The sequence below is a fragment of the Paramormyrops kingsleyae genome, chromosome 5, assembly GCF_048594095.1.
Source record: "Paramormyrops kingsleyae isolate MSU_618 chromosome 5, PKINGS_0.4, whole genome shotgun sequence".
NCBI lineage: Eukaryota > Metazoa > Chordata > Actinopteri > Osteoglossiformes > Mormyridae > Paramormyrops > Paramormyrops kingsleyae.
In genome coordinates, this window is record NC_132801.1 from 1,239,884 (window position 1) to 1,266,064 (window position 26,181).

The following is a 26,181-nucleotide window of genomic DNA, read 5'->3' on the forward strand; positions in this document are numbered from 1 at the left end:
CAAGAAGATTCACAATATTTGTGGAGAAAAATCTGAAATAAAAAAGCAGTATTACATGACCTATTTATGCCATTTATTAAGAATAACACCCGTCATCTCTCCACATCATGACGTTAGCCTGGGGTAGGGGTCTGCAGGCCCTAACGATCCACAGAGTCATCAGTGTCACTCACAGCTGGAGCATCTGGTAGGACCTTCTTTGGTGAACAGGTCTGTGGGGAGAGGCCAGACAAATTATTATCCAGCTAACACCCCCAGGGAAACGTGCCAAGAAGAACCATGGACCCTGACGAGAATATGGCTACCCGAGATGGCCTGGGGGTGAGAACCTGCACCAGCAACATAAGCCAGCCAGGCTCAGCCCTAGATGCCCACAGGGAGCCATCTTGTGGGCTCACTATTGTGATGAAAGGCTCCACTTGCCTAAGTTGCTCCTCTTGCTGTCATCCCTGCTCGAAGTGCAGGGTAACCTGAAAAAATAAGGAACCGTATCTTAAGGTAGTTGTAGGGCTCCCCTGGGGCACTGAGTGACACAAAGACCTGGCTGACTCCTGCTCCATGTCCTCAGGAGGCCTGCCTAGGGGGACGAGCACCTCACATGTCCCAACCTCATTCATGTCTTGGACTTAATGAAATGAAGTAGTGCTTCCTTTGCTTTAATTGTTTGCTGGTGCCTGGGAGACTTAACTGTCTGGCTTTGTCTATTTTAAATAGCATTTTCAGTAGTCAAAATTTTATGTGTTAAATAGACTAATAACAGCACACATCAAGTTTATGCTTGTCTTGAAAGTCAACTGACTTCATTTACAGAACGCTGACAGAAGCAGGTGCACACTGCCATCTAGTGACCTTAATAGGAATTGGGTTTGATTTAAGGATGAACTAGCAACTAGAGACCTGCGCGGGACGGATTTTTCAGTCCCGCTCCTGCCCGCTCCCGCAAGATTCTGTCCCGCTCCCGCAAAAAAAATATATATTATTTTCTCCCGCTCCCGCCCGCAGTATTCAAGTTTTGTCCCGCTCCCGCCCGCAAAATCCCGCAGGTAAACATATAAGTAGTTTTATTTTTACCGCATCTTCCCGCTACTCTGTTATTTGTTTCACTTGCTTCCCTTTTGAGTATATATAAAAAAGAAACGGAAAATAAACAAATATGTTTCGTTTTATTTGAGTTTAATTAAATGGAATGATGAACATGGACACGAACGAGGAGCTTTTCAGAACATGCCATCCCGTCCAAGCACCAGGCTGATTACTTCTTGGGGTGTCCGGATACGTCCCCCGGCACTCAGAGCGCGGCAATTGTAGTTTCTGTAGACGATTCGCCTGTAAATTGTTATTATTTTTATTTAGTCGTTCTTGTTGCTTTTGTGCAGTAGATAAATGAGTATTTGTTTTTAATAAATTAATTTGAAGATTTTAAGATTTTTGCGGGAGTCCTGCGATTAATTCTATTCTCCCGCAACCCGCACATACAAGAGGACCTTACCGCCCGCACCCGCATCCACCCATCAAATCTTGTCCCGCGGTGCAGTCGGTGCGTTGGGTCCCGCGGGAGTGCAGGCACTACTTCACACCCTTCTGTTCCGATGACAATGCAAATTCTTTGACTTCGTAATATTTCATGTTTGCTGAAGGACAGCAGAATTTTCATGGCTTTTTAAATTCCAGCACTGATTAGGACTCGAACTACAAAACAAATATGTTCAGGCTTCCATTCAAGAGATGAGTCTGTGCTGATAGTCGGCCTGTTAATCTGTTAATTACTTAATGCACTTCTGGACTGCGCCCAAAACAAAGATACTCTCTTTAAAGTGTGGCTATTCACTTCTCCTTTTCCAGGAGTCAGTCTCTGGTCACATTACTGAAATCTTCAGCTTTCTTTCATGAAAGTCTGGCCATAGCTGTATGTATGCTCTACGGTCAGCAAACCAATGCCGCTTGGAGTTCGCTGTGTCATGTGAGAAATGTCACTCCAAACGTTTCTCATGTGTCACTCCCTGATGGTGGAATGAGCTGCCAAACCATGTCCGGTCATCATGGTCCCTCCCCACCGTCACGTGGACCTGTACTAGCCTGACACCACTCCTCATTCTCTGAATGTTGCACTTTCTCATGCTGATTTAAAGGGTTATAGTGTTATTAAGTCCTTACTTTGGTGGAAGATGTTGTGTAGCTCATGCTCCAACACTGCTTGTACCTGCACCTGGGCATTCATTGGAAGTTGTGCTTAGTCGACTCCTTGACAGCTGTATGTTTGTAAAGTGCTATTTGCCTCATTTGAATGTCGCTTTGGACAAAAGGGTCAACCAAATAAATGCAAAATGTATGTGATATAAGTTACATGGTTCCAGCATAAACTGCCTATGTGTTGCTCAAGACAGCAAATGGGGCAGCAGCCTTTGAATAAAACACAACATACTGGACACGACTTGCTTTGTACCACGGCTTGAACCATCTGTGCATACTGACTAGATCAGGGCTCTTCAAATCTGGCCCTCGATTCCAAATCCAGGCCTTGTTTTCAGTTCTCCCAGGTAGTTAGTTTAATAATGACTGATTCTGATTGGTCAGAGGCTTCACACCCGGCTCACAGATAGAGGAAGGCTGGAAAACCAGCAGGGCTCAGACCTCGAGGACCGTGATTTGAATAACCCTGGACTAGATAATAAGCCGTTAACACGGAGGTTCCCATGCAGGTGGGGGCGGAGTTCTGTGGCTTTTGTTTCATTCATAAAATGCTGCAGCAAGGCAGCACGTGTCTCCCTCTACTCTTCCATTTTAGGTGTGACGGTCAGGTCTTACACAGGTTGCTAGGCAACAGCATCCAGCACAGAACAGAGAGACCAGTGCGGCACATCCCTGGCTTTTTTCAACTTGCTATCCACACCCAGTTTATGACTGATCATTTGCTCAGCATCTCAAGCTATGACTTTACACTCACCGCGTCGAGTCTTAATGTATTACATTTTTTTTAAGTTTCCAGAGTATTTATTATGTCTTTCACATATGTTTCACATTGAAACGTAGGACTCGCTCTGGGAATAGCAGCAGCGCAGTTTGCAAACCCAGCCGACAGATGAACGCAACCTGCACAGACCGCCACCTATTTGACATTCCCCTCGCGGCTCCATCGCGCGCCTCACATTCTGGACCGCCTTTCTAAAAATAACCCCATGCTGACGTCACTCGGCCAATCAGGGATTGGTCAGGCAGGGGGGTGTAACCCGAGGCAGCTAGCGGAAACTCCTACAAGTGGAAGGTTTCCGTGCAGGACCGCTTATAAATCCAAGTGACCTGGCTAATGTTAGGTCCACGGTAACAAGTAGATGTCTAACCAACAAGAGGGAAACAACTAGTGACGTTATTCGGCGATATAACGGGGCGGGATTGAAAAAGAAAGAGACGTTGACATAGCGATACATAACGATGAGCGTCCAATCGGCAGAGGGGAACCCCTGTCAGTCATCTTTGAAAGGACCAATGGGATGTCCCTAGAGGCGGGTTTTCTGTGAGGCCGGAGTTCCGTCTGCTGTATGCTGAAGATTTGGTGGGGGGGCTCACTGTTGACCCGGGCCATTATTCATCGGATTTAGAAATAAAACAATCACTCGGAATCGGAACGAGGAAAAACCGCGGTGTAACGCTGCGGGAGTGGCGGGTTTTCTGCTGGACGGAGGGACGATCGGAGGAGCGGCGATCAGAACCAGGCTGGGCTCATCGAATCCGAGTCGGCGGGGCGGGAAGGAACGGCCGGCCGGGTAGCAGGTGCTGGGGCGCCCTTTGACCACATGCATATAAGCGCGCTGACCGCAGGAGGAACCGAGAGCGACCCGAAAGTCTGGACCCGGTTCGGGACTGAGCGGCGGCAGCCGGAGAGAGTGCCCGCGGGGGGGTGCGATCATCCAGCCAGTCGGCCTGCAGTCATGGGCAACACGCCCACCGCCAAGAAGGGTGGCGAGATGGAGAGTGGTAAGAAGCCGGTCCGGGACACGTCCGATCACATTTCCGCTGCGCGGCAGCAGGGGGCGACCCTGGGTGGAGGGGCAACGGCGGTAAGTGATGGGGGAGACCTGGTTCGGCTCTGTGACTGCCAGGCCAGGGTCCGGTGGTCCCGTGGGTCGAGAGGGTGCATGGGCCTGCACTGCCGTCCTGTAAGCGCTGTGTGAATGTGGGGCCACACACACACACACACACACACCCCCCCCCCCCCCCCCCCCCCTGCGCAGTATCTACGTGGGCTCTGCCCAGTCCAGCCAGTCGCTCTTTGGTCTTGGGGGAAGCTGAGAGAGGATCCCTCTGATAGTTGGGAATGCGCAGTCGCAGTGGCCTACCATGTTTGTACATACACCTTCACATAAAGCGAGGACCCCCCCCCCCCCCCCCAAAAAAAAAAAAATCTGCCTTTTGCCCATAGCCTCCAGGATAGGCTCCAGACCCCTGCTATAGGTATGTCACAAAAAATTTCAAAGTTGTTGGATTTTTTGTTGGCTTGATAAGACCTTTCCAATGATACCAAGAACTTCTTTCTGTGATGAATGGCAAGAAAGTTATAGGATATTTTGTAACGCCAATTAAGGCTTTTTAACGTCCACTTAGTAACAGATAAAACAATGGAGAACCATATTTGACTTTGTGACCTGTTTATGGTGTTCAGAAAAATTAGCATAACTCTGTTATTGTTTATCAGATTTTAATAAACTAGGTATCATTAGAAAGCTTATTCCTTGCCTAACAGTCTCAGATACACTGAAAATAAAACAAATAATTCTTTAATTTATTTGTCTGTCAATTAATACTCACCGGAGAATGTATGTAGTGAATAATACAAAGAATGTCTTTTCAAAGAGTCCACAGCATCAAATTAAAAAGTACTTTGTGTTATCATTATAATACATTCAATAATAATACATTTGAAAAGCATTGTCCATAGTAAAGTATCAAAAGGTACCGGTAAATATGCAGTATGTGCCCGTAAAGAACTGTCTGATCTCCGGGAGTTGAAGAAAAGAAGTCTCTGAGATGCTGCCTTGCTATGCCAGCCCGTGCCGGTTGTGGAGGATTACGTTCTCTCTTCATGTTAAAGGTAACTGCAAAGACAATATGCAACTATTTCTAGCCTTTCCAACCCATTCAAAATTATCAATCATCTGTGTTACAAAGCAAGCGATGGGTATCTACTCCATTTTATTACAAGAATATATATTCATAAACACATATAACCTAATTTAAAAGCCTTCACATCATTTTAAAGCTGTAAATTCCATGCTGAAAATCATGCTATTTTCGGCTCTTGCTGCACTGTTCACCACAAAACATGGCCGGCTCTCGCAGCAGATCCAAAAAAGTGAACTGCTGATCGATACATTTTGCTCAAAATACGCCTAAATACAATAAACTAACTAAGAAATATAATTATCATAGTTTGAAGAATAATTCTGCTTACCTTTATTGTCCCAACGAAGGTTTTAACGAGTGAAATTTTCGGTAAGATCGGGAGGAAATTTCGAAGTTATCAGAAAGTCAGATGACCGTGTTTTGAATGGAAATCCCCAGATGAAGGTGTGTTTTACGTTATCAGAACGGGTTACCCTAATAGACACAAAAATAACACAACAAAAAGGCAAAAACTATTGGGATACCCTGGTGCTCTGGGGAATGGCGACCAAATTGAAAACGAGGCTGCCTGCCAAAGCCCCTATGGCGCAGAGCTGGTGATTGTGACATACCTACCTGCTACCCTGCATAGGTCAAGCAGTGTCAGAAAATGGATGGATGGATGATGGATGGCTTTGCAAAATACACAGTTTGCAATGTTATGCCTCAATGCTGCCTTTTGCTGTGGTAGTGAACTGGCCAGGATTGTTTCACTGAGATACGTCGTAGGCCTGGGTTCCGAAATCTTTATGCCACCTGTTGTTCCGAATCAGTGTCTGTTGGCTGTGTCCGTCTCTCTCTCTGTGTCCTGTTTGCTCTGGCTGTGTCAGGCTTTGGATCTTGGTTCTGGGACTTTGTCAGGACAAGCTGACCTCTGATAGGCTCCCCTGCAGATTGCTTTTTCATTCTTGACACAGCTGGTCTTTGCAGGTAGGCCCGAGGGGACCAGGGGACCACGCAGACTGGGCTGGTGGGGGCACTTAATCTTTCGCAGTTTTACCCACCCTTCCAGCCACTGCTCAGGAACCAGCTGCTTTGTGCAAGATTTTCCTCTTTTTCTAACTGTAGAGAAGTTTTAAAGCATGTCGCTGCTTTCGTTGATCATTACCTACATCTCGGTGCAGTGCGGCGTCACTCCCGGAAGGACGTTTTTTCTTAGTGCCGACAATTTTGCGCAAAATAACTGCTTGTTGTGCTTCTTATGTAATTCTACAGCTATATTATGTAATATGATTTCAATTACAGTACCATTTTAGAATAATTTAGTAAACCTAATTTAACTAATAAATTACTGACCCATATGATAAAATGGGGGCGGCATGGTAGTGCAGTGGTTAGCACTGTTGCCTCACACCTCTGGGTCTCGGGTTCGAGTCTCTGCCTGGGTAACGTGTGTGGATTTCCCATCATGCTTTGTGTCGTCCTCTGACCTGCCCTTCCTTTTGGCCACATGGCTGGTATATAGGGAGCTGGCAGTGAAATGGATTAACAAATAGCTTATTTAACATGTGGCAGCATCAGGCCCCATGCAGCATACAGTGTCCCATCTTGGCGTTTCTTAGTGTTCAGGCGTTACTTTACTTCATTCATTACTTATTTCATTGTGTTGTTTGTGTTTTATTCTAGTGAAAGAGTTTCTTGCCAAGGCCAAAGAAGATTTTCTCAAGAAATGGGAGAACCCAGCACAGGTATGGGAGTGTCTGTGCTACACAGGTATGTGTGTCTGTTGCTGTACAAGTATGTGTATGCCTGTGCTGAACCCTTGTGCATTTTTAGGAGCTGTGCATAGAGAGGATGGTGAATGACGTGCCATGCCTGAGCACTGTAGAGCCAAGGTCTCCAAGTGACATTCCTGTACAGCCGAGAGCTGTCCCCGCTCCCCAAGTGACGTCCCTGTAGAGCTGAGAGGCATCCCTGGTCTCCGAGTGATGTACATGTAGAGCAGAGAGGTACCCTTGTTCTCCGAGTGATTCGTCTGTAGAGCCAAGAGGCGTCCCCAGTCTCCGGGTGATGTGCCTGTAGAGCCAAGAGGCGTCCCCGGTCTCCGGGTGATGTGCCTGTAGAGCCAAGAGGCGTCCCCGGTCTCCGGGTGATGTGCCTGTAGGGCCGAGAGGCGTCCCCGGTCTCCGGGTGATGTGCCTGTAGGGCCGAGAGGCGTCCCCGGTCTCCGGGTGAAGTGCCTGTAGGGCCGAGAGGCGTCTCCGGGTGATGTGCCTGTAGGGCCGAGAGGCATCCCCGGTCTCCGGGTGATGTGCCTGTACGGCCGAGAGGCGTCCCCGGTCTCCGGGTGATGTGCCTGTACGGCCGAGAGGCATCCCCGGTCTCCGGGTGATGTGCCTGTACGGCCGAGAGGCGTCCCCGGTCTCCGGGTGATGTGCCTGTACGGCCGAGAGGCGTCCCCGGTCTCCGGGTGATGTGCCTGTACGGCCGAGAGGCGTCCCCGGTCTCCGGGTGATGTGCCTGTAGAGCCAAGAGGCGTCCCCGGTCTCCGGGTGATGTGCCTGTACGGCCGAGAGGCGTCCTCGGTCTCCGGGTGATGTGCCTGTAGAGCCAAGAGGCGTCCCCGGTCTCCGGGTGATGTGCCTGTACGGCCGAGAGGCGTCCCCGGTCTCTGTGTGCTTGTAGAGTCGAGAAACGTCCCTACTTTCCAAGAGATGTGCCTGTAGAGCCAAGAGATGTCATATGCCTATAGAGCAGTAAAGAAACACTGCTCTATCAAAGAGAGACTCTTACCTGGGTTACTTTGCTACCTTGTTAATGTTTCCAATCAATAGGCAAATTATTTATTCCTGCACCAGCTTGCCAGACAACTTGCCATCTAAGAATAACAAAACATGAAACGTCACCCATGCTGTTTTTAAAGTAATGTTCTCTCATTGTCTGTATGCACTTTGAGGTTTTCTCTGTAAAATGTAAAGTGCATTACAAATTAAATTTTTTATTATTATTATTATTATTATTATTATTATTACCCAGCTGATTCTTTTTGACTTGAGTTCCTCATTCCTGATTGATGCTGTTGTACATTTTAATCAGTGTATGGGAACACTGTTATAAAGAAGAACACACTCAGTCTTTCCACATAGAGAGGGTCTGTAGGACTCATCTCAATGTGCCTTTGAGCATTTGTGTGCTTGTGATGGAATGGCCCACACTGACTCACCCACACCCCCTGGTGGTTCTACAAAGCAGAGCTGGAAGACTAGAACCTAGTACCGTCTGAATTAAGTATGTGTGCAGAAATAAACACACCCGGACTCTCAGGGAGCCCTGCGGGAAACAGCTGCCCTGCTGCTCTTCCGTCTGCTCTGTCTGCTTCTGCTCCCGGCTGAATCCTCAGATTCTGCCCTAAATGGCAGACACAATATTCCATTCGGTCTTATTGAGTTTCCACATTTTTCCATTTATGGTTATGCCTGTTCTCTGCTCTCTACCCCCCGATTCAGAACACAGCATCTCTGGACCACTTTGAGCGGTTAAAGACTCTGGGCACCGGGTCATTTGGACGGGTCATGCTCGTCAGACACAAGGAAACAGGTCAGCATTTTGCCATGAAGATCCTGGACAAACAGAAGGTGAGGAGGGCAGGGCCTTCTGGGGGGGTGGGATTACCTGGGTGCATGCCGGGGCAGCTAGTTATGTGGGGGGTAGGGTTACATGGGGGTGTGTCTGGGCAGCGTGCTCCAAGGGGGGAGGGGTCACCCGGGGGCATGCCCAGGCACTGAGCCCCATTCCTGTACCTGTGCACGAGGTACACTATACTGCCAAAGGTATTGTGACTCCCCTCCAAGTAGTACTGTGCGGTATAAACAGTATACAATATAAATTTGGCCAACGGGAGAGATTTTGATTATACCGCCCTACCGCAGAAATTTCCCCTCCTCACCAGCAAAAATGACGTAATCAAATTGCGTCAAATAATAAATAATTTATGATTTATATGATTTATATGAAAAATATTTATATGATTATTGCTGCACCTGGCAGCAGAGTCCTGCACGGGTCTGATTTTGGCAAACCGCACCCGCCCGTACCCGTCATACTTAAACCCGTATCCGAACCGTTATCCGACAGAAATAAAATAAAATTCCGACCTGCTATAAATAAATACCGACACCTGATCCGCACCCAAATTCAAATGTGTTAATAAAACTAAAATGATATAAAATGTACATTAGCCTACCCTGCACAGTATCGGGTTTTATAGGCTACCTACGTGCACTGTGCATTCTCCTTCGATTACCTGATTGGAATTCCTACGCGAAGGTGAAAACTAGCGTTTGGTGTGGTGCTTTATATTACTGTGTAAAAAAGGATATCGTCCACAGTCGATGGCCTCAGCTGACTCCGCTCCCGGATGACACATCCGGCATATGAGAGATCTCGCTCACCTGCGGCACTGGATGCCGGGATAATGAGACTAAATCTCGCAATATGAGCAATATTGGGAAACAAACGGTCCAGCTCTCTCCAGCAAGGCAAGACGTCAAAAGAGTTGTTTTCGTTATCTGAGAAAACTCCCACACGTCGGACTTGATTTTAGTGGAGGTATTGGCCACAACTTTAAACTCCCCACCTGCTAATTTTCTTTTCAACTCCTCAGCATCCATTTCGAACAGCTGCAGGAGATCGCACGCGCTTTTTGAAAATGAAAGTGGGAGAGATTTCCGGGAATGCGCGTGCAGACATAAACTGATATGGATTTTTCGTTTTATCATCTTGAATGCAGGGATTTTTTGTGTCATTAAAATATAGCCCTAGGGTATTTTCTGTTGGCACATGATGTTTTGAAAACCGCAATTTAGACCCGCGCTATCCTGCATCTGACCCGAACCGAACCCGTATCCGACACAGTAGAATATTTTTCACCCGTTTCATCAAAATTTGCGGGTCACCTGTCGGGAACCCGAACCCGTGCAGGACTCTGCCTGGCAGGACCTTTATGGGACAGATGGTCATACTAATATATGGAGTTATGGCACTAGTCTAATTGTATTACTTATGTAGCTTTTGGTTCTGTGTCTTGTTTTCTGCTTACCTACAGTTTACAAAACCAACCTGTGTTTTTAATATAAGATAAAACCAGTGAAGTTACTTGAAATGTTTTCATATTTTTTCCACAATTGCAGATTTGCACAATAAATATTCTACGTTCACGACTACTTTGAAATGTGTTAACAGTTTATTATACAACTTCCTGCTGCAATGCCTTTGCTATGGACATATGTTACCCTTTCAAAAACAGGTATATTGAAGTTTACAGATCAAATTACATACCGCAATATATACAGTCTACCGTCTATGGTTCAAATTATACCACAACATGAATTTTATGCCATATCGCACAGCCCTATCTCCAAGTCATTCTCCAACTCAGGTGTTCCAATCACTTCCACAGCCACAGGTGTATAAAATCAATAAGTCCATTCATGAAATTTCCTTGCTACTAAATATTCCATGGTCAACTGTTAGTGGTATTGTAACAAAGTGAAAGCATTTGGGAACAACAGCAACTTAGCCACAAAGTGGTTGGCCACGTAAAATCACAGAGTGGGGACAACGCATGCTGAGGCACACAGTGTGCAGAAGTCGCCAACTGTCTGCAGAGTCAATAGCTACAGGCCTCTAAATTTCACGTGACCTTCAAATTAGCTCAAGAACAGTGCTCCCAACTTTGTGGGAACAGTTTGAGGATGGTCCCTTCCTGTTCCAACATGACTGCACACCAGTGCACAATGCAAGGTCCAAAAGGACATAGATGAGCGAGGCTGGTGTGGAGGAACTTGACTGGCCTGCACAGAGCCCTGATCTCAACCCGACAGAACACCTTTGGGATGAATTAGAGCGGAGACTGTGAGCCAGGCCTTCTCATCCAGCAACATTGCTTGACCTCACAAACGCTCTCCTGGAAGAATGGTCAAAAATTCCCATAAACACACTCCTAAACCTTGTGGACATCCTTCCCAGAAGAGCTGAAGCTGTGGGCCAGCTGCAACGGTGGGGGTGGGGGGGGGCATAGCCCCATCTGCTGGGACCTCAGTCTGACACTTCGTTAAACAGCTTTTCCGCTTCACACAGCTTGCTCTACTCAAAGGTACAACAGATGGCCCCTTAATCAATAGGCCAGCTGCTTGTAGATCCGTGGAGGGTTTGGCCGGCGTGACCTGGCTGTGTCCCAGGCGGCCTGGGCTCAGCTGTCCTCCCCCTGTCCTGTGGTGGCAGACAGAAAGGCACGTGGCTGGCAGGACACAGCACCTGCCCCCGCAGCTCTCAGCTCTCTCAGTTGGCTGTGCTGAGGGTGGGGCTGAGCTGAACGAGTGACCCCAGCTTCAGGTGGCCATGCCCTGACCGCTCCCCCCCCACTCCCCTGGCAGGTGGTGAAGCTGAAGCAGATTGAGCACACGCTGAATGAGAAGCGGATCCTGCAGGCCATCAGCTTCCCCTTCCTGGTCCGTGTGGAGTACACTTTCAAGGTAGTATTTGTGCCTGTGTGTGTGCATGCCTGTGCACACCTGTGCCTACATGTGCATTCTACTCACTACCTCACCACCCTCCCAGGACAACAGCAACCTGTACATGGTGATGGAGTATGTGCCAGGAGGAGAGATGTTCTCACACCTGAGGAGGATTGGCAGGTTCAGGTAAGCTTGGTGGAGGAGACGTGATGGTGGTGGTGGTGGTGGTGTTGATGATTTTGATGATGATGATGATGATTATGACGGGGTTTCTGATGCTCAGTTGACATGTTGGCCTGCAGAGTACGGCATTTAATTAGTCTCAAAACTCACGCACATGAAAACCACGCGTGCGTATGCACTCATGAGCAGAAATCACATCCTCTCTACAGACCATCACCATGCACTCACGTCTGCACAGCACTCATTCACTTCACAGGTTGAGTTTTGAGACACTGGAAGCGGGAACAGTGCAGATTTCTCCACTTCATTGATCGGTCACTGAATCCTGTGATTGACTGTTTGCTTTGGAAGAAGATGAAGATGATCACTGACCAGTTGATGAGAGAACAGCCAGTTTCACACTTTGTCATGATGTTGGAGCAAGAAAGTCTTACACTAAGTAAACATCTTTCAGAGATCCTATTTTAATATTGCATGTTCCAACTGCACGCTTTTAAAGTCTCAAAAATCAACCTGAATGAGTGTTGTGCAGACGTGAGCACATGGAGAGGGTCCAGCGAGAGCAGGTGCGTGGAGAGGATGGGTTTTCTGCTTGTGAGCGCACATACACGCGTGGTTTTTATGTGTGCGAGTTTTGAGGCTAAATGCTATAGTAGAGGGCCACTGCTTTGGTATGTCTGGCTCACTGTGGCTTTTCGAGGTGCTTTCTGGAGCAATTGAGTCTGTGGTCTGTGTCTTCATGGTCTGCTGCCAGCTACAAAAAGTCCGTCTGTGAGGAGCTGGGAGCTCCTGTGTGGAACATAGGTGGAACATGACACGAGGTGAACATGCAACCTCAACCCGCAGAGTTGGGATTCGAACCCCCAACTATGAGTGAGGCAACAGTGTTGGCAGTGATGATGACATTCTTTACATTTATTTACTTAGCAGGCACTTTTTCTTAAAGCGACTTATACGTGAGGATCCGAGAACGGGGTCAGACAATGCTCATGCGGTTACGGGTCCTGATCAAAGGCCTGGCTGTGATGTGATTACTCTGCTGGCCAAGGAAGTTGACCCCATGACCTTCGGGGCATGGGCACAGATCCTCCGTGTGCTGGAATATGCAGTGACCCTAATGCGGCCCGATTTCCTCTCGCAGCGAGCCGCACGCCCGCTTCTACGCCGCGCAGATCGTGTTGACGTTTGAGTACCTGCACTCCCTGGACCTGATCTACCGGGACCTGAAGCCAGAGAACCTGCTCATAGACCAGCAGGGTTACATCCAGGTGAGCTCACCTGCTAACTAGGTGTTCGTCCGCCAGCCTGCACTAAGCCAGATCACCAGTGTGACGTGCTCTGCACCTGTACTATGAACATAATAATGACTAAAAGTACAGATGCATACTACAGATCCAGCCGCTTAAAATTTCCCCACTTTCCATGACAGGTCCTTGACAGGACCTTGACTGGCTCTTGGCTGGTCCTTGACTGTAATGAGATCCCCCACGATGATGTAATGAAAAAGGGGGCCGGCATGATCCACCCCTCAACTCTCTGTGTGTAAAGTACTTGCAATGATCTATCCATCCACCAGGGAGAGCAGTAATCTGAAGTGACTTACCTGAAATCAGGTAAGATACCTGAATCAGGTATTGTAACTACACTGCAAAAAATGAAAATCTAAGCAAGTACAATTTTCCTATATTTAAACAAAATTCCAATTTCATTAATAAACTTACTACACTGCAATAAATGGCCTGTGAAATTTAGAAATAGTTTCTGTTGTGAGGCAAAGATGGCCTAAAACTGTCAAAATGTGTTTTTAGTCAGTTTATTGATGAAATTAGAATTTTATTTTACTTCCCTCTTTGGAGATGAGGCGGTCCCAAGATATGTCCAATACAATAATTACAGGTCTAAACAAAGTATTAAGACTGATATTGTCAAGCAATGAGAGGTATATGAAAATTAATCAGATTTGAAGCCCATTAAGCTTGTTTGGCACAAGATGAAAGATTTCATCCGCAAGGAGGCCAAGCCAGGTACAAAGCAGCAGCATGTCCAAGAGTTATTTTGGGAGAAGAGAGTGACCCAAGATGTTTGTGACAGACTAATTACAGGTCTAAACAAAGTAATAAGGTTTACTGTGGAGAATAAAGGTGTGTTCTTTCTTTCTGTCTGGCTAACAGCCGGATAGGCTGCTGGTGGCTGCGCATCCACGGGGGGGTGATGTGTGAATGTGTCATTAACTTCTCTGCTTGGCCACAATGAAACAATGAGACAGATGAGACAGATGTTTGAAGCGGTCAAGGTGAGGTTATTTTTTTAACATAAGAAACACTGCTTTCAGATCATAAGAACATAAGAACTATACAAACGAGAGGAGGCCATTCGGCCCATCAAGCTCGCTTAGGGAGAACTTAACTAATAGCTCAGAGTTGTTAAAATCTTATCTAGCTCTGATTTAAAGGAACTCAAGGATTCAGCTTGCACTATGTTATCAGGAAGACTATTCCATATTCTGACTATCAAGCCAGTCGGTTAAATAAACACTACTAAACAGTCATTACACACTACCAGTCAAAATTGTTGTTGGCATGTAAATTAGAAACCAGAAGACTATAGTGGAAAAAAAGTATGATCGTCTACCAAAAACATTTATACACTGTATAGTCATGACTGACATGCTGAGGCTGGTTTTGAACCAGTGATCCGGGGAACACAAGCACACAGGCTTAGCCCACTGAGCCACACAGGGACCCTGGAAGTGCATGAAAGTTCACGATAGCAAATACCCTGAGCAAGGAACTGCCCACAAGCACAAGAAAAGTGGTGGGGCTGGGGGCTGGGGGCTGGGGGGTCAACTGAATGTGTGAAAGTCATTAACATCTCTTTTGACTGGTAGTATGTGTGTGTTTGTGTGTGGGTTTGCATAGATCACATTTGAGGACCAAATTGCCCCCAAAGTGTAGTAAAACCTGAAATTTTCCTACTTTTGGGGACATTTTTTGAGGTCCCTATTTGGATAAACACTTTTAAAGCCTCTGGTCACAAATTTTTCTGAACACATACAAATCGAATTTCAATGAAAAAGTTGGCCAAAATTTCACATCTGTTCACGACTATACGCTCGGGTGGTGAACAAAAGCACTGGCAAAGTCTTGCATTTCTGAAAAGTTTCAATACGCAGAAAAAGGCTAGTCACATTAGAAACGCTATTTCGTGAAGTCTGGTCCACCATCTAAACGGCTAAACACACCAGAAGCCCCTGAAATAGAAGAAATCACAAGACAGAAAACACTTTAACATCCCTCCATCACAGAGCCAGACTCGCCATCAAAACTGTAAGCTCCTCTAAACCCAGCTTATTGTACCTTGATACCTTGTACGTTGCTTTGGATAAGTCTGCTAAATGCTTTAAATGTAAATATAAATATTGTACAGTGTAAAGCTATGTAGCAGAAATGACTTGGGGTCAGTAATCCAGGAGACATGGAGGTGTACAGTAAATATCCATTGTCTTCCCAACATCAGTCACTGAATGGTATTAAAAAAGCACTGGAGAGTTCAAAGCATACAATTCTCACAGTCTATCAGCACCACCAACATTCAGATGTAAATGAGCTTCAGATGTAAATGCACGCTGGCCGACCAGATCACCCCCCCTGGAAAGAAAATATCCCTATTCCCTTTTATTGTCCTTGGTGATTTTAACAGAGTGAATCTACACCAGGAACTTCCTAAACACAGACAGCATATCGACTGCCCCACCAGGGACAACATCACACTGGACCACTGTTACACCATTTTAAAAGATGCCTATCGCTTTGTCCCCCGGGCAGCTTTAGGACATTCTGATCACTGTATGGTCCATCTTATTCCAATTTACAGGCAACAGCTTAAACGTGCCAAGCCTGTAGTCAAAACTGTGAAGAAGTGGACCAATGCAGCAAAGCAGGAACTGCAAGACTGTTTTGACTGCACTAATTGGACTGTCTTTGAAGCTGCATCTGATAATCTGGATGAGCTGACAGACACTGTGACATCATACATCAGTTTTTGTGAAGATGTGTGTGTCCCGACCAAGACCTTCTGCACATACAACAACAATAAACCATGGTTCACTCCCAAACTGCAACATCTTCACCAGGCCAAGGAGGATGCCTACAGAAGTGGTGACAGGGCCCTGTACAGGCAGGCCAGGAACACGCTGACCAGGGAGATCAAAGTGGCAAAAAGAAGCTACTCTGAGAAGCTGAAAGAACGGTTCTCAGCCAATGACCCTGCATCAGTGTGGAGAGGCCTGCGAGATATCACCAGCAACAGACGACCCCTACCCCCCGCTGAAGCAAACAAAGACCTGGCAGACGAGCTGAACAACTTCTACTGCAGGTTTGAGATAAACAGATTCACACCCCCCACCCACCCCACTCCAGAGACAATAACCCTCATCACACCTCTCACCCCCCTATCCTCCCCCCTGGAACTCAGAATACACGAAGCGGAAGTGAGCCGGCTGTTCCAGAAACAGAAAACCAAGAAGGCCCCGGGACCAAACGGTGTATCCCCCTCCTGCCTCAAAACCTGTGCTGATCAGCTGGCTCCCATCTTCACCCACATCTTCAATAGATTTCTGGAGTTGTGTGTAGTTCCCTCCTGCTTCAAACGCTCCACCATTATCACGGTCCCCAAAAAACCCACCATTACAGGACTGAATGACTACAGACCTGTCGCCTTGACGTCTGTGGTCATGAAATCCTTTGAACGCCTGGTTTTAGCCCATCTAAAGGACATTACAGGACACCAGCTGTACCCCCTGCAGTTTGCCTATCGGGCAAACAGGTCGGTGGATGATGCAGTGAATATGGGGCTGCATTATATCCTGCAACATCTGGACCGTCCAGGAACTTATGCCAGGATCCTGTTTGTGGACTTTAGTTCGGCTAAACGAGCATAGATTTTAACGAGCAGTTAAAATCATTTCAGATCCGTCACATCCTGGACACAATCTTCTCCAGCTACCCCCCTCTGGCAGACGCTACAGATCTGTTTACAAAAACTGTTTACACTATACCTCGCACCTTAAAATTGCACAGTGTTACTCACCTGTGTATATTTATAATATTTATAATTTTTCACATTTGTATTGTATGTGTGTTGTATTGTACTGTATTTGTACAGTATTTCTTGTATAGGGTATTTTGTTTTTATAGTGTCACTTATTGTAGAGCTGGGTGATATGGCCTAAAAATAAAATCTCAGATTTTTTCACAAAAAATCTGATTTCCGATTTCAATCGATTCTCCCCCTACACAAAATCAAACTACTTTATTTAGCTTTTTTTTACTTTAGACCACACCTTTAGGGGCAGTGTGTGGCTCAGTGGGCTAAGCTGTGTGCTTGTAATCAGAAGGTCACTGGTTCAAGCCTAGCCTCAGCATGTCTGCAGCTCCTTGAGCAAGGCCCCAACAGGTGGCCTTCACAGACAACTTATTCTTCAAAGATCAAGGTCGGCCTTCACAGACAACTTATTCTTCAAAGATCAAGTTGAGGGAGGCATAAACACAATTTCCCCACGGGGATCAATAAAGTGTCAGTTATTATTGTGAGCACTTTTAGAAAGGTTTCTCTATAGCTTATTTTAAAACTGGCAACAACACAATACACCCTCAAACTTATAAATAAAAGTAATAAGTAATATTGTAATAATAATAGAAAAAAAACACATAATTTTATCATGTCAGCTTAGTATTAAGTAAATACTTTATGCCATTGGGTTTGACATATTATATTACAATTCCATATTACAGAAGTAGCAACACCTTTCTTTGGGCACGTGCCATCTTTTCCCCTGTCATTGCCATGTTGTTAGTGAATCTGCTACAGTGTTAATTTACCCATGAGGAATGGTGCATCGCATTAGTTCCGCATTTGGCGCTTGTGTGTAAAAAAAGTAATAAAATCGATTTCATGAAAACACATCGTCCTGAACTGTAAATTCGAATTAATCAATTAAATCGATTTATCGCCCAGCTCTAACTTATTGTTTGTGTACGAGAGAGTATCAAACTGCGGGAAACTAATTCCTTGTGTGCCCCAGCACACTTGGCGAATAAAAGCTGATTCTGATTCTGATTGCTGCAGCAGGTGAGGATCATGAACTCCCAATGACCTACAAATTCTTTAATCAATCAACAGTTACAGTATCAACAATCAATAGCTGGACAGTTGATACAGGGACAATGATCACAACACACGTCAGAACAGCCTTCCCAAAGCCAACAAACTGAACCCTATTGAAAATTTGTGGACTATGCTTAAAATAAAGCACTTTAAAACAAATCAATATACTGTAGGACCAAAGTGCTGTACAAAGGATAAATAAGAATAAGACAATAAACAAACCAATAAAGCATATTAAAATAAAATAAGTAAATAAAATAAATTAAAACAAAAATGAGCTTTTTTAAGTCATAGCAAAGACCATTCAATCATTTAACCCTGTAAAAAGAAAAGTAAAGTTTTTGTAAAGACAGCGCCATCTAATGGTATCACCCTGCGAGTGAATGAATGGGCGGGTTTATAGTCAAATATAGGCCCACCCCTAGAAGAAGGGGGGCTCTACCTTTCGGATGGTAATTGGAAGGAACTTGGCTGGGATTTGGCTGCCAGCCAGACTGGAGGGGAAATTTTAAGTGGCTGGATCTGTATTGCCTCTGTACTTTTAGTCATTATTATGTTCATAGTTTATTGTGTGTCTGTGTGTCATCGGTTGCGTTTAATGTTACTACTGTTATTTGTGTGCGTTGCTCCTCTATGCCTTTTAAATTGCCCCTCGGGGACAAATAAAGTTTTTTGAAATTGAAATTGAAATTGAAGTACTGGGTAAAAGCTATCTGTCATGAGATATCGGACATGTGAACAACTGGGAGAGAGAAGCAGAAAACCATTATTACCTTCAAAGTTCCATTTATCAGCAGATGCTGTGGTCCAAAGTGACCAACTTTTTTGATTTCAATTAAATAGTAATACTTTATTGATCTCCATGGTCTCACCTACCCCATCTTGCTCTCCATGCGACACACACAAAAGTAAGTGCAAGCTTGGGGGTCACATCTCAGTCAGCTGGTGTGAAGAACCCCTGGAGCTGGGGGTTGAGGGCCTGGCTCAGGGGCTCAGCGGCGGCATCAGTCTGCCGGCCCTGGGATTTGAACCGACGACCTTCCGATCATGAGCACAAGTCCTAAGTGCTGTGTTGCACAGCGCCCCCAGGCGGCGTGTTTGGTTATTATCCTGGAGCAGTACTCCAGCTGTCAGCCCGCCCTAGCAGCACGTTTGCTGTGAGTCCTCACCTGCTGGGCTGCACCAGACGGGGGTGCGGGCTCAGGGGGCCTCGGTAGTGGCGTGACGGTGGGACCGCAAGCGATTCAGCCGGGTCTTGGTGAAGCTCAGCACGCTTTCCCTTCCTGCCAAGGTGACTGATTTCGGCTTCGCCAAGCGGGTGAAGGGCAGGACCTGGACGCTGTGCGGGACCCCTGAGTACTTGGCCCCAGAGATCATCCTCAGTAAGGTGAGTAATTGGTAACCTGGAGAGCATCGTGCGTCCATTGATACAAGCCAGCGTTCACAGATAGGCGCTCTGGGTGTCTGTGATGCGGCAGCTTCTGGGGTGTCTGTACAGGCCCTTCCAAGGTACAGACCTCCCACCCATAGTCTGGCCTCCGCTCTGCTGCTCTTTCTCAGAATCAGTTTTTATTGGCCAAGTATGGCAACAAATTTGACTAGGTGGTTGCTCTGAGAACCACAGAAACAAAACAACTTTAAATAAAGGTCAGCATTAAAATGTGTCATTCCTGAATCATTGATTGTGCCGCGATCTCAGGCTCACTCTCTCCATCCTTCCCTCGTTCCTCGGCTCTTAGGGGTATAACAAGGCGGTGGATTGGTGGGCTCTGGGCGTGCTGATGTACGAGATGGCGGCGGGATACCCGCCGTTCTTCGCCGACCAGCCCATTCAGATCTACGAGAAGATCGTCTCTGGGAAGGTTTGTGTACTGACTGGGTGGAGGGGGTGGGGGTTAAACAGAATAAGCTATAAAACTTCTGCGGTCTTGCGGAGAATATCAGACCCCAGATGAGGGACATCCTCCATATAGTAGGATGTCCCACTCTGGCCTTGTCTGCATCCCACCCAGACCTGCGGATGGTCACTCTCCCTCACAGCCTTGTTTTTAATGTTTGCTTGTCACTGGGGCTTAGGGTTGATGTGGTCTACAGGGAGAAGAACCAGCAGAATAGCCTGGGGTCTGTGCATCTGACCCTCCTTACATTCCTCTGCTCTGGTTACACCTTCCCGTGGATGCACCCCCACCCCACCCCACAGGTCCGATTCCCATCCCAGTTTAGTTCAGACCTGAAAGACCTCCTGAGGAACCTGCTGCAGGTTGACCTGACCAAGCGTTTCGGCAATCTAAAGAATGGTGTCAACGACATCAAGGGCCACAAGTGGTTTGCCACCACCGACTGGATTGCCGTCTACCAGAAGAAGGTGAGGGGGCTGGGTGCAGCTCGCTGTGCATGCCTGAACTTTTGGGGACATGGAGACTATTGAGGACTGTCATCTTCATCCACCTGCTTGCTGCCCAGGCCAGAAGGTCATGGCTGAGCCAGTGGGTAGAGCACAGGAGCTGGAGGGAGCAGCTTAGCGGCAGGGCCATGGGGGTGCAGATCACGTGAGGACTTGAAAGCCCGTTTCCACCAGTGCGGTGCCGGTGCTGGACTTTTTCCCAATCCGGCACTGGTTTCACGTGTTTCCACCACAAAAAAATGGCCTTGGGCCAGAAGAAACGGCTCCAGCACGGCACCACAGAAAAGCTGGGCTCAGAATGTGGCACCATGACGTCAGCGGTGGGGTGGGCTCTGGCGTCCAAACCTTCCCTATACCTGGAAAATTCAATCCATAACTGATATAGTTAGTCTAATAACAGCGGTGCAGGCAGTGAAACAACTTGCCAGCTTATTAGCGGAATAAGGTTACAGCATTTTTTTTTTATTTTGTGAAAAGTAAAATATCGATCTGCTGGCCAGATTTAAAAATAAAGTATAAATATGTTACAGGTCGAAAAAATGAAATGCAGTGTTCAAGTGGCGAAGAGATCATGAGGTGAACTGCAAAAGCAGACTCTCCTATTGTGCATTTCTTAAAAGGACAGCAGTAAAACAGCGAGCGAGAATAAACTCCTTACACAGAGACGGGGAACCTTTACGGAAACAAAAGTGGATACAGGCAATGAAGACAGGGCGGCAAAATAAATCCAAAAAAAAACTAAATACAGATGAACCTTTACTTTACTTTCACTTCTGCCTACGTAACATTTCTGTTGCGTTCTTTTTTTAAACCAATGGAAACGCAGCCTGGTTCTCAAAAGGCACCAAGCGAGAACCAGCCCAGCATCAGCACCGGCACTGCATTGGTGGAATGGGCTTTGGGAAGCCGACCCGTTCATCCACCCTGTGACCTGCTGAGCCTCCTGGGGGATTCTGGCTATTCTGTACCCTCTGAAAACAAGGTGTTCTTACTGACCATGTCTGATTATATCACTGCTACGTTGTGGAACATGGGCGGACATCCGGCATCCCAGCATGTATGTCCCAGCCCCAGTACTAGTGACACATCACAGGACAGTATCACTGTCACACAGTGACTTAACATGCCCGTTTATTGCTATGCTACCACCAGGCTGGTAAGGAGCCCACGATTGTCTCGATATCGAAGTGAAGATATCCATCACTGACGCGCCATGGCGCTCCTGTCCCTGGCAATGCGATGAGTCCGACTCTTGCTGCCTTGTGGGATATCACATATTCCTGTTACATTTGGGTCTTCGGATGGATTCTTCCACACTAAAGTTAGAATTACATGAATATTTTAATATATTATTGTGCTAGAGCCAGGACTCTGTCCCTGGAGAGAGTGCCTGTCCAACACGAGATGCCCCCCCAGAGCACCCCAGCACAGATATGTGTCCTACCATGCTGCCACCCATCCCTTATAATATTCAAATATTTCAAGTTGCCTCCTTTTCTAGTTTGTAGCGCAGTTTCTCCAGGATCCTTGGTCATTAGAATGAAAGTCTCCCTGGGAAATTTATGACGCTGTCAGATTCCAGCTGGGATCCACCTGCCAGAAGACAAAGAGCAAAAATGTTAGTGTTTCCATTAGCCAGCCTTCCAACAACGTACACCATACAGGGTTAGGGTGAGTCTGCGGCTGTCAGGCAGCAAGGGGGCAAGGTCCCCCGGAGGGGATGCCAGGTCCTCACGGGGCGCACACACACGCACACACACGCACGCACGCTTACTCACCACTCGCATTTAGAGATGCATATGGCCCTTTTCCACTGGCACCAAGAACCTAGCCGTACTGCAAAGACGATTTTCCACTGTACATTGTGCGAGCCGTACCTGCGCTGACATGGCCGTGCTTCCTAGCAGGTCGAAACCGTGACCAAACCGGTTGCATTAGCAAGAGAACATTTTAAAATGTATTTCAGAAAGCACTTCTTTACACAGCGTGTAGTTAGAGTATGGAATAGTCGTCCTGCTAGTGTAGCACAAGCTAAAAGCCTGGGTTCCTTTAACCCTGGGGAACCCAGACCACCTTATCATTATAGGAAAAATATGTCCATTGGCTAAAATGATCATACAGACCCAGTGAATTCAAAAACAGGTGTTTTGTAAAAATAACCCTTTCCCAGTCCATGTTATGAATGTGCCATATACGACCCACTGGACTGTTCGTGCTGTTCCAACTTGTTAATTTCACCTATGAAATAAGGACAGAATAGAAGGAAAAAAGAAATCTTTGCAACATTCTCATTTTCAGAATGCATTTATTGAGTTTTCCTTTTCATCATTCACCGTGTGCTGGCAATAAAACACATGCTTCAAACACGCCAACCCATCAAGAAACAGATCGAGTGAACAGACCTGCAAAAAGGTGTACTACACACAGAAAGTTTACCTGTGGTGGGTTGTAAGGTCTGGTGCTCCACCTGTATTCCCTCTGTTTTTGTCTGAGGCTGATGTTGAGCACATGGAACATGATCATCGCAGTTGCTAGAAAAGTTTCAAAACATCCAAAACCTAGTTGTACATGTTCTATAACATCTAAACATTATAACTGATGATGCAAAATTTCTGCCACTTACCTATTCACAGCTTGACAGGTGAATCTTTGCAGCATGTACAGCATATGGCCCATTGGGGGCCATATTAATTGTGGAAAAAATCTGGTTAATTCAGTCGTATATGGTACAATGGGCTGTAAAGCAAAAAAAAATTCTTAACTTTGATGAGTGGGTTGAATGTAAGGCAGAAATAAAAGGAAGGTGGTATATGACCCCGTGGGTTCCCAGGGGTTAATACAAATTATGGTCCACCTTCTTAAGATGGTAAGACATTTGTTTAGTTTTGTGGTTATATTTTGCTTTAAACTATTTTGTAGAGACCAGCTTGCTTGTGTCAGCTGGGGGTGGGACTGTGACAGAACTGGACAGTAGAGGGCACAGTTATTAAGGGACACTGGGCATGGTCGTGCCATACATTCCCAGATGTGTGTTCAGACCAGATGTGGAGGGTTTGTGCAGCCTCAGGCTAAAAAGCACCAGCATTTTTCTTTTTTGGAAAATTTGAGTAGGATGACCAAGCTGAGCTGGTCTTGGCGCCTCCACATCTCACTGGATGCCTGCTGTAACAGAGGGGGTGCTAAGGAGTTTGCGCATGCTGGTCTCTCTCGCTGTTGGTATACCAGTACAACTTTTCCCTGCCGTGTTATGTTTAATTGTTTTGAAAAACCTACTAGCGTAACGTTAAAAATACACCATTGTCTTAATGTAATATTTAGTGTTATACCGCTGAGTATGAACATGTTTACGGGCTCGCTGGTCTTCACTTATAGTTTTATCCTTGTGGCAGGTTGACACAGGAAGTACGAACTGCGTATCGGGCACTTTTCGGCGTTTCACTGTACGCAGCTGTGGTGCGCCTGCACTGTACAATTTCTATTGTTTGGTTTATTTTCATATGTCTAAGGAAGCACTTATGTATGTGTATATTTACTTTTTTAAACTAAATGTTCACTAAATGTCTGGAATTGGATCTATAGTGAGACGTTTCAAATACACGCGTAATATTCCTTGTGTTCCCCGGTTCTCATTCCACTGCGGCTTTGTCGCGGACGGAGCGCTGCTCCCGCTGTTTGGTTTGCAGCCCCTCTCTGATAAAGTTTGTGCCCGGCGCCTGTGTCCCTCCGGGGGCGTGATGTGCTTGGCGACCCTCCCCCACTGCCACGCAGAGACGCTCCTCATCTCGCCTTCGCCGTACCTCGCCGGGGACACTTTGGGGGGCGCTTGGGAAGTGCAATAATTAACAGAACTGGAAACCGGAGTTCAGAGAGGAAACCCTGCAAAGTCCAAACAGAGCAGGATCTGAATCCCCAGCCTTTGATGTGTGATAAGCACTGTGTCTCTATAATGATATTATTTAGCATCTGAGAGGATCTAATATGTTCTGTCTGTCTATCTGTCTCCCTCTTTCTCTCTCAGGTGGAAGCCCCCTTTATACCCAAGTGTAAAGGCCCAGGCGACACCAGCAATTTCGACGACTACGAGGAAGAGGAAATCCGTGCCTCCTTTACTGAGAAGTGTGGAAAGGAGTTTGCTGAATTCTAGATCCACCCAGAAGCAGTGGAGCGAGAGAGGAAGAGTGAGCTGGAGAGGGGAAAGAATGGAGAGAGAGAGAAGTTTAGAGTGAGAGCCTGAGGCAGCACAGGGAAGCGGCGGGAGACGGACACCATTCAGCCGCGTCTTCCCTGAGTTGTCTGTTCTGACGACGTGTCAGTACTGCGTTTCCCCCCTTGAGTTTAACGTGTGCGTGAGCTGCTGTGGGGCCGGCCGTGCGAGGGGTGGGCACCATTCACTAAGTTTGCTCGGTCCATAGAGGGCGCTTCAACGCATAGGATCAGAGGAAACCGGTCCAGTCTCAGCATCCATAGTGATGGGGGGGGGGGGGTCTGAAGACTCCAGATGTTACTCCAGCAGTGGCCTCCCAGAGCAGCACTGAACCGAAAAGAAATGCGAATCAGAAAGAAAGAAAGAAAATGGCCGTCCTACCTGCAATCCTGCAATTGAACTCAGCGAGGCAGAGCAGAGTGTGTCCGTCACTCCATCCATCTATTCATGCATCATCCATCCATCCGTCTGCTCTGCCTATCCAGCTGAGATTTGCAGTCCTCTTGTCTTCACACAAACATGTCACTAGAGATTACAGACAGAAAATTCTCAGTTTTGGCTGTGCAAATAAAGGCAGCTGATTTCTTTTTGAAATGCACATGCCCTGAGATACACAGTCATACATGATGAGAGCAGCGTATGTTTTTCATGAGGCCGCAGATGCTCTGCAGGGGCACCAGGTATCTTTCTCACAAAGTCTCACGGCCTTCAGAGGGCAAGCTGTATGACACAGGATGGGTTTTTGATTGCTACTGAAATTATGGTCCACCTTCTTAAAATGGTAAGACATTTGTTTACTTTTGTGGTTATATTTTGCCTTAAACTATTTTGTAGAGACCAGCTTGCTTGTGTCAGCTGGGGGTGGGACTGTGACAGAACTGGACAGTAGAGGGCACAGTGCTTAAGGGACACTGGGCATGGTCGTGCCATACATTCCCAGATGTGTGTTCAGACCAGATGTGGAGGGGTTGTGCAGCCTCAGGCTAAAAAGCACCAGCGTTTTTCTTTTTTGGAAACTTTGAGTAGGATGACCAAGCTGCGTTGGTCTTGGCGCCTCCACATCTCACCGGATGCCTGCTGTAACGGAGGGGGCGCTAAGGAGTTTGCGCATGCTGGTCTCTCTCGCTGTTGGTATACCAGTACAACTTTTCCCTGCCGTGTTATGTTTAATTGTTTTGAAAAACCTACTAGCGTAACGTTAAAAATACACCATTGTCTTAATGTAATATTTAGTGTTATACCGCTGAGTATGAACATGTTTACGGGCTCGCTGGTCTTCACTTATAGTTTTATCCTTGTGGCAGGTTGACACAGGAAGTACGAACTGCGTATCGGGCACTTTTCGGCGTTTCACTGTACGCCGCTGTGGTGCGCCTGCACTGTACAATTTCTATTGTGTGGTTTATTTTCATATGTCTAAGGAAGCACTTATGTATGTGTATATTTACTTTTTTAAACTAAATGTTCACTAAATGTCTGGAATTGGATCTATAGTGAGACGTTTCAAATACACGCGTAATATTTCTCTTGTTCCCTGGTTCTCATTCCACTGCGGCTTTGTCGCGGACGGAGCGCTGCTCCCGCTGTTTGGTTTGCAGCCCCTCTCTGATAAA

General features: G+C 46.6%; 2 protein-coding genes across 4 annotated transcripts; both read left to right on the forward strand.

The window, feature by feature from the left end:
• The first annotated feature begins 3,215 nt into the window (after positions 1 to 3,215).
• Positions 3,216 to 26,055, forward strand: LOC111840961 (cAMP-dependent protein kinase catalytic subunit alpha-like). Of its 3 annotated transcripts, XM_023806345.2 has the most exons (11): positions 3,217 to 3,972; positions 6,784 to 6,845; positions 6,934 to 7,106; positions 8,604 to 8,732; positions 11,532 to 11,630; positions 11,716 to 11,798; positions 12,937 to 13,063; positions 19,252 to 19,347; positions 19,700 to 19,822; positions 20,161 to 20,325; positions 24,383 to 26,055. In XM_023806345.2, the coding sequence occupies exons 4-11, from the start codon at positions 8,670 to 8,672 to the stop codon at positions 24,506 to 24,508; spliced, it is 882 nt and encodes a 293-aa protein (XP_023662113.2). In that variant the 5' UTR covers positions 3,217 to 3,972; positions 6,784 to 6,845; positions 6,934 to 7,106; positions 8,604 to 8,669; the 3' UTR covers positions 24,509 to 26,055. The 3 variants fall into 3 exon arrangements, with proteins under 3 accessions (XP_023662111.2, XP_023662113.2, XP_023662114.2); XM_023806343.2 differs by lacking the exon at positions 6,934 to 7,106 and having other exon boundaries at positions 3,216 to 3,972; XM_023806346.2 differs by lacking the exon at positions 6,934 to 7,106 and having other exon boundaries at positions 6,784 to 6,870.
• LOC140590962 (uncharacterized) lies at positions 15,239 to 17,031 on the forward strand. Its single transcript, XM_072712793.1, has 2 exons — positions 15,239 to 16,169; positions 16,269 to 17,031. The coding sequence occupies exons 1-2, from the start codon at positions 15,397 to 15,399 to the stop codon at positions 16,732 to 16,734; spliced, it is 1,239 nt and encodes a 412-aa protein (XP_072568894.1). The 5' UTR covers positions 15,239 to 15,396; the 3' UTR covers positions 16,735 to 17,031.
• Positions 26,056 to 26,181: the final 126 nt, after the last annotated feature.